At 39.6% G+C, this 12,871-nt stretch overlaps 1 protein-coding gene across 1 annotated transcript in view; it reads right to left on the bottom strand.

The window, feature by feature from the left end:
- Window positions 1-3,101: 3,101 nt before the first annotated feature.
- The window catches only part of Xkr9 (XK related 9), a 35,641-nt gene continuing 25,871 nt past the window's right edge, over window positions 3,102-12,871 (bottom strand). Inside the window, exons 2-3 of the mRNA XM_012947730.2 lie at window positions 11,760-11,980; window positions 3,102-3,730 (exon numbers count right to left, since the gene is read on the bottom strand). Coding sequence (XP_012803184.2) covers window positions 3,102-3,730; window positions 11,760-11,980 — 850 coding nt within the window. The remainder of the gene's footprint in view (window positions 3,731-11,759; window positions 11,981-12,871) is intronic.

Genomic DNA, 12,871 nt, shown 5'->3' with positions numbered 1-12,871 from the left:
ACACTGATTGTGTGCTTCCCAAACCCTAAGAATTTGAGCAAGGCTAAATTTAAAAGTAATGGACTGGGGCTGGGGAGATGGATTAGCAGTTAAGGTGCTTGCCTGCAAAGGCAAAGGACCTAGGTTTGAATCCCCAGGACCCACGTAAGCCAGATGCTGCTTGCTTAGCCAATCACATGAGAAGATGACCTAACCTTCCTAAAATTCCCCTAGCTGTGCTTAAAAGGGGCCTGTGTACTCCTCTTAGGGTTGCCATTTTGTATGACTAGTTGACCCCCGCATGCTGGATGATACTGCAGGATAAACACTCTTTGCTTTTACCTACTATTTGAGTCTGGGGTCTTTCTTCAGTGATTCTCAGACCCTTACATCTGTCTTTCTCTATCTTTCCTTCTCTCTCAAATAAACAAAAGTAAAATAAGGTAAAGTAAAAGTAATGGGCTGGTGTGCTTGGCAGAAAGTATAGATTAGAAAGATAAGAAAGATGTATGGATCCATTGTGGAAAACAGTGTGGAGGTTCCTAAAACAGCTAGAGATTGATCTACCATATGACCCAGCTATAGCACTCCTAGGCATATATCCAAAGGACTCATCTCATTTCCTTAGAAGTACATGCTCAACCATGTTTATTGCTGCTCAATTTATAATAGCTGGGAAATGGAACCAGCCTAGATGTCCCTCAACAGATGAGTGGATAATGAAGATGTGGCACATTTATACAATGGAGTTCTACTCAGCGGTAAAGAAAAATGAAGTTATGAAATTTGCAGAAAAATGGATGGACCTGGAAAGGATTATACTAAGTGAGGTAACCCAGGCCCAGAAAGCCAAGTGCCACATGTTCTCTCTCATATGTGGATCCTAGCTACAGATGACTGGGCTTCTGCGTGAGAATGAAAATACTTAGTAGCAGAGGCCAGTAAGTTAAAAAGGAGACATAAAGGGTAGAGAAAGGAAGGGAGGAGGATACTTAATAGGTTGATATTGTATATATGTAATTACAGTGGTTGTAATGGGGAGGTAATATGATGGAGAATGGAATTTCAAATGGGAAAGTGTGGGGGTGGGGAGGGAGGGAATTACCATGGGATATATTTTATAATCATGGAAAATGTTAATAAAAATTTTAAAAAAAAACTTAAAAAAAAAAGAAAGATGTATGGTTTAATCACAGGAAAATTTCAGGCAAGTTTAAAGTTACCGGCACAGAAAGTAGGTTTAGGTCCCTAAATCTTCAGTTATTAAACAGTTAAGGGTGGGCCAACTGTTTTGCATTGAAACAATGGAAAAGATGACTGAGGGTGACCTCCACCTAAGAAAGGCTCCATGAGTAAGACTGCAAATTCTTTTGAAAAGAGATTACTTACAGGAAGAATTCTGAAGAAGTTTGCTGCTCTTCAAAGTCAAGGTTTACCTCCCCTGGATTTACAAATTTGGCTTACCACTTACCTGGCAATGGCTTTGAAAGCATGAAATCTGCAGGGAAGTGGGTCATGAAGTACACATGGTTCCAGGCACTGCGTGAGCAGCAGTGTAAGTTAAGAGGAGGTGCCTATGTAGAGGCCCAGGGAGGCCATTGTGTGAAAATGAAGGGGTCCCAGATGTGACAATGGAAGCAGGGATACATCCATGCATTGCAGGCCAAATAAGGCCATCGTATGGAGCTGTGAAGACAGTGTTTTGCAGTGTAGACCCAAAGATGGTTTGGATATACCAGAACTGTGAAACAGTTGCCCTGAAGAGCTGGTAGTTCAGCACAGGATGTTTGCCGGTCTATGACCAGCCCAGCTGGAGGGACAGGACTGGAACCCCTCTGAATCCATGGACCACCCTAAGTCTTTCCTTGAGTTGTTTCTATTAAGCATGAGTCACAGTGATACATACAAGACCTTGGTACACCATGGGGGAGATCATAAGATGATGCTTCCTTTTGGGGAACCATTATGAATGCTCCTTAAAAGATTAAAAATATGATTATGAGATGATACAACAATTATATTTTAAGTACATATCAAAAATTAAAGCAGAGTCCTAAAGAAATATCCACAAGCCCATGTTCTTTACTGTGTTTTTCAGAATAGCCAAAAGGCAAAAATAGACCAAATATCCATTGATGGATAAATGGAGAAAATGTGGACTATTACCCAACCTTAAAAAAAAAAGAAAATTAAGGCTGGACATGGTGGCTCATGCCATTGATCCCAGCCCTCTGGAGGCAGAGGTAAGAGGATTGCTATGAGTTGGAGGCCACCCTGAGACTAAATAGTAAATTCCTGGTCAGCCTTGGCTAGAGTGAGATGTTACCTTGGAAAAAAAAATAATAATCTTGCACATGATAGAACATGGATGAACCTTGAGAATAGGATTGTGGTTGTCAAGGGCAGAGGGAAGAATTGTTTATAATTAATGTAAATTGTATCAAGAATATTGTTTCAGAAAGGCTATAAAATCAATTAGTGATGAAAGTTTTAGTCTTATCAAATTCTCCTTTGGATTTACTGCATTGGGAAGTTCATAAGAGCTTAGTAGGAATAGGAGCATAGTAGATCTACATTAACATTTTTCCTTCTTCTTTCCCTCCTTTCCCTTTTCCTCATTCCACCTCTTTCCAAGTGAAAGTGCATGCACTGAAGGAAGACTCCCAAGGAGATGAGAGTGAGGCATTCAACTCTCTGTCTCCCTGTGCTGGGCTGCTGCAGGCAGTACTAGGAAAGGGAAGCAATGGCTGGTGGGACACTCAGTGCCTGCTGTGATGCAAATCCCTTTCAGGCTCAGTGTGGCAGCTCAACCAAACAGAGAGCAAGTACCCTCCCTATACTCAACATCTTCAAAGCAAATGAGATTGCTGAGGGTATTGCTCAATAGGAGAGCAATCACCTAGCACGCACAAGGCCTGGGTTCAATACCCAGACCCCTCCCCCAGCATGGGAAGGAATTTAAATAATAAAATTTTACTATATTCAGTTTGCAGTCACAGTTAATGTGCTAGAACAGATTTTAAGTTAAAGATGGCAAATAAAGCAAGAGCACTCACATAGAACATACATATTCTTTACTCCCCAGTGAAACCAAAAGAAAGCATGCTTCATAAATTAATAACTTAATCCATCAGAAAATAACTCATTCTACAATCTCTTTGAACTGATTCTCCATCAGGTTCATCCCATTTTGCTTCTGTTTTTCTATTTGGGTGGAAACTACCATAATAAACAGAAAGAAAAATAATTCCCAGGAGAAGAGTGAGAAGGATAGTGACACTGATCGGGATAAAATAGTCTGCATTAAACAAAGAGAGTGGGTTGGCCCAGAACACAATCAGTATCCCCAAAGTGCCCAGTACCCTTACAATGTAATAACAAGACATGGGACACTTAGTATTCTGTCCCTTAACATTAAAAAATGTAAAGGTAAGAATGAACCCAACAACAATCCTATATAAGAATTCCATACATGTGGAATTACAAAACTGAGTTTGCTTTTTAAATGCCCATGTCAAACCCATCAGCCAGATAGCTGACAGCAGAAGTAAAGCAAGCGGAACACTGACAAACAGCAGGAGAACAATGCTCAGCATCCAAGACAACAAGGTGAACAATTTGTAAAAGAGATAGGTGACTTTGGGACAGAGTCCAGTGAGGAGACTTTTATAAGGCAAAGATTTTCTTAAAGCAATGTGATAATCAACCGTGGACCAAGAAATAGCACAGCAAGACACCATGATGGCTGCATCTACAAAACAAAAAATAAAGGTACATTGTTTTAGGAATGGTAATGTTAGCACTTATAGTAATAGCAATATGTATATATATTTGGGGTTGTTTTAATTTTGTTTTGCTTTGTTCTTTTATGTTTTTGAGACAGGATTCCACTATGTGGCTTGGGTTGACCTGGAACTCACAGCAATACTCCCGCCTCAGCTTCCAGAATGTTGAGATTACAGGTTTATGCTACCACTCCCTAGTTTTAATTTCCACCAAACTAATAGATTTACATAGTTTTTATAGTCAAACAGTTTTATAAGCCTTGAAGAAAACCAGCAGTAGCTTTCTCAACCCGCCCCTGTAACTCTCAATAGTTATGGCCTGAAGAAATCATTGTCAAGTCTTCTCACTGTCCCTATGGCATGCTTCATTGTATTTCTACATGAATGCACACTATGCTTATCATCTATCTGGATTAGATTCCATTTATTGATTTCCTTCTTGGAAAGAGGAAAAATCAGCATAGCCTCCTACCATTTTTCTCTCTCTCTCTGACTGCCCTAAAGAGCAGTATCACAATATATGGTAAAAATTAATACTTAATGTTCACTTTATTACAACTATATAAGCACAAGGAGTTTTGTTTTGTTTTACCACACATTAATTGTATTTCCTCTCCTTTTATTTTTTTAAAATATTTTATTTACATATTTGCATGAAGAGAGAGAGTGAGCATTCCAGGGTCTCTAGCAACTACAAACGAACTCCAGATGCCCTTGTGCAACTAGCTTTATGTGGGTACTGGGGAATTGAACTCGGTTTGTTATGTTTTGAAGGCAAGAAGTGTCTTAACAGCTGACCCATCTCTCCAGCCTTCCTCTCTTTTTTAAACATTTAATTTCTCTTGTAGTTAAGAACTGCCACCAGCTTCATACTTGACATACAGAAGCTTCTCTTTTCAGATAGTGGTGACCCCAAAGGTGACCCAAAACTCACCCAAGTACCAAGTAGTGACTGTTCAGCACTAAATGAGACATCACTATCACACCTTCCAAGGCTTAGGGTGGTGGAAAAGAATTTAAGAGCCAAAAAAAAAAAAGAGAGGGGGTGCTTATAATACTGTCTTCTAGACACAAAGCAGCCTTGATATTCATAACCTCACAGTGGCTGACACTACTTATACAAGACCTGCATAATAAGGAGGAGGAAATGACATCAAAATAAAAGAGAGGCTAGTTGAAAATAAGAATAATAATGAAGGGAAGATTTGAGAAAGGGAAAAGGGAGGGTTGTGGGAGGGCATTATGATCATGGTGCATTGGTTATATTTATGGAAGTTGTCAATTAAAATTTTTTTTTAAGTTGTCTTAGTTTTTCCTGAGCCTGTGACTTAACCATTTATCAAGTAAGAAAACTTGTATGTGTATATTTCTCTCCCTCTCCCTCTCCCTCTCTCTCTCTCACACACACACACACACATTCACACTTTTTTTTTTAACTGCCTGATCAAGGCTGGTGGCTCTCTAGGTTTGTTTACTGTCTTCCAATAACTTTGCTTCACCTTTTCTCTATATTGACTTCCTGTTTCTTAGTACTCATGTCTTTTTCGTGCATTGCTCTCATGTTTTTGTTTAAGCATCTGTAAGTCTTCCTGAGGAAAGTTGCAGAGAAGTTAAATCTTTTAAGATCACGAATGTCACGTACACAAACATGTAATGTCATATTTGATGCACGGTTTTGCTAAAAGTTAAAAAAATTGGTGTTCGGGGTAGTGGTTTACATCTATAATCCCAGCACTTAGGAGACTGAGGCAGGATGATTGCCACAAATTTGAGCCAAAGCTGAGCCATGTTATAGTTTGTTCCAATCTAGCCAGACTATAATATGAGACATTTTATTTCACAAAGGAGGAAGGAAGGAAGGAAGGAAGGGAGGAGAAAAGAAAGGAAGGGGCTAGACATGGTAGCACATGCCTTTAATCCCATCACTCGGGAGGAAAAGGTAGGAGGATCAATGCAAGTTCAAGGCCACCCTGAGACTATATGGTGAAAAAAAGAAGGAGGAGGAGAAGAAGAAGAATGGGGGTCAGAAACAGGGAGGAAGGAAGGAGAAATAGTTTTCTACTGAACTTTCAATTGTGTCCCAATTTCAACTGTTATAGTCCAGATTTCAATGCCATTGAATTTATCTTTACTACATAATTTTTTCTCTCTCAAATATTCTAGAATTTTACCTTTATCTTTGTTTATCTGAAGGGATACAATAAAATGCTTGGTATGAGCCATTTTTGTTCACCTTTTCAGTTTAACAGCACTTATCCTTCTGTGACCTACTTGGATTTTGTCCTTTGGCTTACCTAGAAATCACAATATGCAACATATCAAAAGTTCAAAGGTACTCAACACTGTTCCCTAAGCAGAGAATTATTACAGAGGTAGAGAAACTTAACTTTCAAGGACTGTCACTTGCCCAGTTGCGTCCTAGTCTTCACAAAGCACTAATAATGTTTTCACCTCACCATAAATTTTTATAAAATTTAAGGGAAAAGAAAAGGGTGATTAGATACCTTGTGTCCTTCTACCCCTACATAAGCTATCTCACATTTTTCCTTGCTATGTTGGTGTCTTAGAAGGTGTTTGGGGAATCCGGCTGAGGAAAACTTTGTTGAGACTACATTTAGCTTAGGTGTAAGGAGACAGGTTTACAGGGTTTCCTGAAATCATTAGAATTAGCCAAGGCTCTCTGGTATTTGCCTAATTTTGACACCTGACAATCACTCAACACTCAATGTCCATTGGTTCTTGTAGCAGACAGCTTCAGGTTCCCTGAGATGAACTTTCAGACCAGGCACAGGTATGGAGGAAGGGATTTATTGACGCTTACAGATCCAGGGGCAGTTCCATAATGGCAGAAGAAGCTGGCCTGCCTTCACAGGTCTAAGCAGAGAGACAGAAGCACAAGCCAAAAGCCACACAGCACAGCACACTTCAGGAACTCCCACTAGGCACACTTTGCATTTTTTTAGATTGAAATCTCAAAGCCACCATCACACCTTAAGATCTGCTCAGTGACACTGCCTCCAGCCTGGTGGCTGCAGATACAAACTACAAACTAACAAAACAGTGAATACACTGGAGACCAGCTATTCAAACCACCACAGTTCTGCATCTGTGGATTCAACCTGGCTGAAAACATTGAAGAAATGTGCCAGATGTGTTGGCCTCTTCAGCCCCAGCACTCAGGAGGCTGAGACAAGAGGATCTCGAGTTCTAGGCTAGATTAGGTTAATGAATCGGTTGCCCTCTATAAAGCCATGTGTAGTGAATGCTTGGTTCTGAGCTGATGACAGTTTGGGAGATGAAGCCTTGCTGGAGGAGGTGTATTGCTGGGGGTGAATCTGGAGGTTGATTAGCCCTAGCTTGCCAATGTCAGTTCAACTCACTTTCCTGCTTGTTTTCCACCTGCCGTGACAGAGGTGATGTCCAGTCTCTGCTCATGCCACGTATTCCCCTGCCACCATGGAGCTTCCCCTTGAGACTGTAAGCCAAATACATACTTTCCTCCCATAAGTAGCTTTTGGTCAGATGCTTTATCCCAGCAATATCAAGGTAACTACAACAGTTAAATACTGATATACTGTTTAAAAAGAAAAATGTGCATTTTTACTGAACACATACTTTTCATCACTATTCCTTAACAACTCAATATATTATTACACAGCATTCACATTCTTCATGTGCATTCGTGTGTTTGTACATGTTTGTTTGTGCAAGTACATGTGTATTTGCAGGAGCACATGTATGTGGATGCAAGACACAGCCTAAGGTGTCAGTGTCAGGAATGTCAGCTTCCTCCTTTGAGACATAGTCTCTCATTAGTATGGAGCTCCCCAGTGGAGCCACACTCACTAGCTAGTGAACCATAGAGATCCCTGTGTCCCCACCTCCCCAGTGCTGAGATTACAAATGTGTGCCATCACTCTCAGCACTTTTACCACATGGGTTCTGCAGACTGAGCTCAGGTCTTCATGCAAAGCCAGCACTGAACTATCTCACTTAATTTATATTACACTGGGTATTAGAAGGAATATAAGAAAGATTTAAAGTATACAGGAGGATGTACAATGTCATTTTCTACAGAAGCTGAGCCTCTATAGATTTTGGTATCTATGAAGATCCTGGGACCAGTCGCCACAGATGCCTATGAATGACTATGCTGCTTTTGACATGATTATTCCATAAACATGGTGTTGATTTCTAACATTAGGTCACAATAACCTGCCTTCATCCATTTGACAGTTAGTTTTGAATTATTAGCCATTTCCTACTTAACTACTTGCTTTTAACTTACTACTACCCTGACCTGTACATTCCATTCTACCCAAAATAAACTCCTCCTTTTTAGCAAACTATGCCTTTGCTTACATATTTCATTTGCCCTAAACTGTTTTTGTCCAGTTAAATAGATCATTAATTTCCTTCTGACCTGACACTAAATGCCATCACCTTGCAAAAAATATAAAACTCCCCAATAGTCACTAAATAGGCTTATATGTTTGTAAACTTAATCGACAGTTGGTAGCATTGTTCTGGAAGGTCATGGAAGGAGGAGGAGCCTTGGAGGAAAAACTGTGTTATGGAGGTAAGACCTTGAGATTGAATCTGTCCCTACCTTCTATTCTCTCTCTGTTGTCTATCTGCCAGTGTGCCAATGTGACACAGACCTCCTTCTCCATCCTTCCCGTCCTTTTCCTTCATGATGAGCCCTAAGCTGCTTCTGGTCAGGTATTTGGTCCCAGAAACAAGAAAGTAACTGTTACAGAAAACTGATACTGAGAAATTGGACAATTGCTACCATAAACTTGACTGTCTGGTTCCTAGGCTTTTGGAACTGACCAAGAGTTTGGACCATAAGACTGGAGAAGCCTTACAATTCTATAAGCAGAGCTTAAGGGGCCATTCTGATGGGAGTTTGGAAGACTAAAAACACAAATTGTGAGAGCTCAACTTAGAGAGTTTCAGAGGGGAATAAGGACTCTATCAGTAACTGGGCTACAGACAGGTCATGTGATAGTTTGACAAAGAAATTGGCTATATTCTGCTGATATCAAGAATTTTGAAAGCCGGGCGTGGTGGCGCACGCCTTTAATCCCAGCACTCGGGAGGCAGAGGTAGGAGGATTGCCATGAGTTCAAGGCCACCCTGAGATGACAGAGTTAATTCCAGGTCAGCCTGGACCAGAGTGAGACCCTACCTCGAAAAACAAAAAAAAAAAAAAAAGAATTTTGAGTAAAGAGCTGGAGAGGTAGCCTAGTAGTTAACGCACTTTCCTACAAAGCCTAAGGACCCAGGTTTGATTCTCCAGTAAATGTAAGCCAGATGCACAAGGTGGTACATGTGCCTGAAGTTTGTTTTCAATGATTAGAGGCCCTGGTATGTTCATTTTCTCTCTTTCTGCCTTTCTCCCTTTCTCTCTCAGAAAGGAAAGAAGGAAGGAAGGAAGGAAGGAAGGAAGGAAGGAAGGAAGGAAGGAAGGAAGGAAGGAAGGAAGGAAGGAAGGAAGGAAGGAGAAAGAATGTGAGTGAAGCTGAATTTAAAAGTAATGGACTAATGTATTTACTGTAGGAAATTTTAAGGCAGAATTGTGTCTGTGTATGGTGCCTCTTACATACTCTGATTCAGATCTACACTCAAACAGACCAAAATGCAGGGAAGAATAATATTTAAAAATGTGAAGTTTAGAAAGAAAAGAAATGTAAGCAAGTTTACAATTCCAGGCAAAGATAGTGCAGTCACTTTGACCATAATTGTTAAATAAATTACCCCACTTAAAGGGAAATCTATGGAATATTAGGAAAGATGGGTGCTCCCAACCCATTTAAAGCTCAAGACAGAAAGAATGCAAGTTCTTTTCAAAGGAAAATGCCTGAAAGAAGAAAGCTAAAAGAGGTTTCTGATCCTCAACATCAGCATCCAGAGACTGCTATAACTGTGTTCCTTAGGTGCTATGCTTCATCCTTATTAGACACAAGAACCTGGCATGATCACTCATGTGGTACTGACTGAAGAATGAATGACCAGGATGGCCCAGGGCTCCTCCGCTTTCCACTTCCTCTGCATTTGGGTTACAAGCATGCATAGCCAGCCTGAGCCCTTTACATGGATGCTTAGGGGAAAATCCAGGTCCTCGTGATCACGCAGCAAGCACTCTCACCAACTGAGCCATCTACCTAGCCCTCTTTTTTTTTTTTTAATTTTTATTTATTTATTTATTTGAGAGTGACAGACACAGAGAGAAGGACAGATTGAGGGAGAGAGAGAGAATGGGCGCGCCAGGGCTTCCAGCCTCTGCAAACGAACTCCAGATGCGTGCGCCCCCTTGTGCATCTGGCTAACGTGGGACCTGGGGAACCGAGCCTCGAACCAGGGTCCTTAGGCTTCACAGGCAAGCGTTTAACCGCTAAGCCATCTCTCCAGCCCTACCTAGCCCTCTTATTGGCATTTCTTTTTTGTTTGTTTGTTTATTTTTATTTAGTTGAGAGTAACAGACAGACAGACAAAGAGGCGGAGAGAAAGAGAATGGGCATGCTAGGGCCTCCAACCACTGCAAACGAACTCCGGATGCATGCACCACCTTGTGCATCTGGCTTAAGTGGGTCCTGAGGAATCGAGCCTCCAACCAGGGTCCTTAGGCTTCACAGGCAAGCACTTAACTGCTAAACCATCTCTCCAGCCCTCTTATTAGTATTTCTAATTAACTAGTCTACTCTGCGATATTTTTGTCCTCAAATATTGATTCTATTTCTTCATTCTTCTTTACTTCATAAGGAATGGGAATGAATATGTTAAGTCTTCTAAATCTTTCTTTATGTAACATTTTTACAGTTGTGTAGTTTATAATTTTGTGATTGTCAAATAATTTATACCTACTGAAATCCAAACCTAAACATGAAAAAGGACAAATATTTCAAAATCCCACTACCCCACAAGCAGCCACACTGAACTTTTTGGTATACTTCTGTCCAGACATATTTCTATATTGTCGTTTTTTTTAATATCCTTAAAAGTATGCTGATGGAAAACCTTACAAACCACATTTTTCTTAAATTTAATTTCATAATTGTTTTCATGCGTCATTAAAACTTCTTTGGAAATACTTTAAGAGTGACATGATGCTAAATTTTAACAGTCTGTGGCATCTTATTTACCAGTTTCTCTCTTGTTAGACAAATAGATTGTTTCTCATCATGTCCTATTTTTAATTAACTTACCTTGAATTCTTATTTTAAAAAAACTATGAAAATGACAGAGCTATGACATAAGATGCAAAAAAAGTATTTGAAGCATCATTCAATAGAAAAATGTTTTCAAACATCCTAAATTAACATGGCTTGTTAAGTAAATTGTGATACATCTATAATCTCCAAATAGTATGCAGAAGTACAAAAATGAGGAACTAATTCTGTATTGGTATAGATAGACCTCCAAGATACACTGATGGATGAAAAACATAGAGTCAGTTTTTATCTTGCTTTTCTAAAAGAAAAGAGAACGATTGGCAAACCCTTTTTAAAAACTTTCTGAAAGAACCATCAAATCACTGACAGCAGTAGTTTCCAGGAAGGGCAGACAAGGGAGAAACACAGAGAAGGAGGCTATATCTTTATATAATTAAAAAAAAAAAAACATTACTTATCTGAGGTGACAGGCAGAAAGAGAGAGAGAGAGAATGGGTGTGCCAGGACCTCCAGCCACTGCAAACGAACTCCAGATGCGTGCACCCCCTTGTGCATCTGGCTTACGTGGGTCCTGGGGAATCGAACCTTGAACTGGGGTCCTTCGGCTTCACAGGCAAGTGCTTAACCACTAAGCCATCTCTCCAGCCCTCTTTATATAATTTTTGATATTTGGAGCTTGTTATTGAACTTTCCTTTTTAAAAATGAAAATATTTTCTTAGAGACTAAAAGGGAAGATTCCATAACGCACCAGAAGGTCATATAGTTTTTTGTAAGATCTCAGTGGCATCCATGTAGCCAAGGATGTGAGGAAAGACTTACACTGCCTGAAGCTCACTTCACCATGCTCCAGGAAGACGTAGAGCTGAAGAACCAGCTGCGGACAGCCTTCTAGGTAGGTCTCAAATAGCCTGAGCATGCTCAGGTCAGTCGCGCTGTCTATGGCTTCTTTGTGAGGCTCAGTTTTTTCCCCCATGCAGTTAGAAGTTTTCCTGCTACATTTGAAAGCCACATGGTACCCCTTTTTCAAAGCCAACCAATACCTGTAAAGTAGCATGAATATTTACATTCAGACATGTATTTGTTATAAATTCAACTTCCTTTAAATTGTATATATATATATATATATATGAACACTTTTATCATATATGTCCTCTGTTTTCTGTGTTCCTCCCTTGTCTGCCCATACTGGAAACTACTGCTGTGCTGTCAGTGATTTGATGATTCTTTTAGAGTTTTTTTTTTTTTTTTTTCCTTTTGGTTTTTCAAGGTAGGGTCTCACTCTGGCCCAGGCTGACCTGTAATTCACTATGTCGTCTCAGGGTGGCCTCAAACTCAAGGCGATCCGATCCTCCTACCTCTGCCTCCCAAATGCTGGAATTATAGGCTCCATGCCCAGCTTTTAGAGTTTTTAAAAAAGTGTTTGTCACTTGTCACTTTAAACTATATATATATATATATATATATATATATATATATATATATATATATACATATACATACATATATATATATATATATATATATATATATATATACACATTTATAATTTCCTTATAATAAAAATGTTAAAATGCTAAAGACCTGGGTTCAATGCCCCAGGATCCACATAAAGCCAGATGCACATAGCAGCACATGTGTCTAGAGTTCATTTGCAGTGGTACTAGGCCTAGGCACACCTATTCTCATTATCATTCTCCCTCGCTCTCTCTCTCTCTCTCCCCCATGTTGAAAATAAATAAACAAAATTAATTTAAAATTCAAAATCCTTCTAGCTTTTTCAAATATACATACATAACTGTTATCTGTAGTCATTCTACTGTGTAATAGCCTAACAGATCAACATACTCTTCTCTTATTATAACTTAGTACCTACTTACTTTTAAGAGAGCAGTAAATTTTTGTTTAGTTATTTATTTGAGAGAGAAAAAAAA

This window comes from Jaculus jaculus, chromosome 2 (genome assembly GCF_020740685.1).
Source record: "Jaculus jaculus isolate mJacJac1 chromosome 2, mJacJac1.mat.Y.cur, whole genome shotgun sequence".
NCBI lineage: Eukaryota > Metazoa > Chordata > Mammalia > Rodentia > Dipodidae > Jaculus > Jaculus jaculus.
This window is presented reverse-complemented; position numbering and strand designations above follow the sequence as displayed.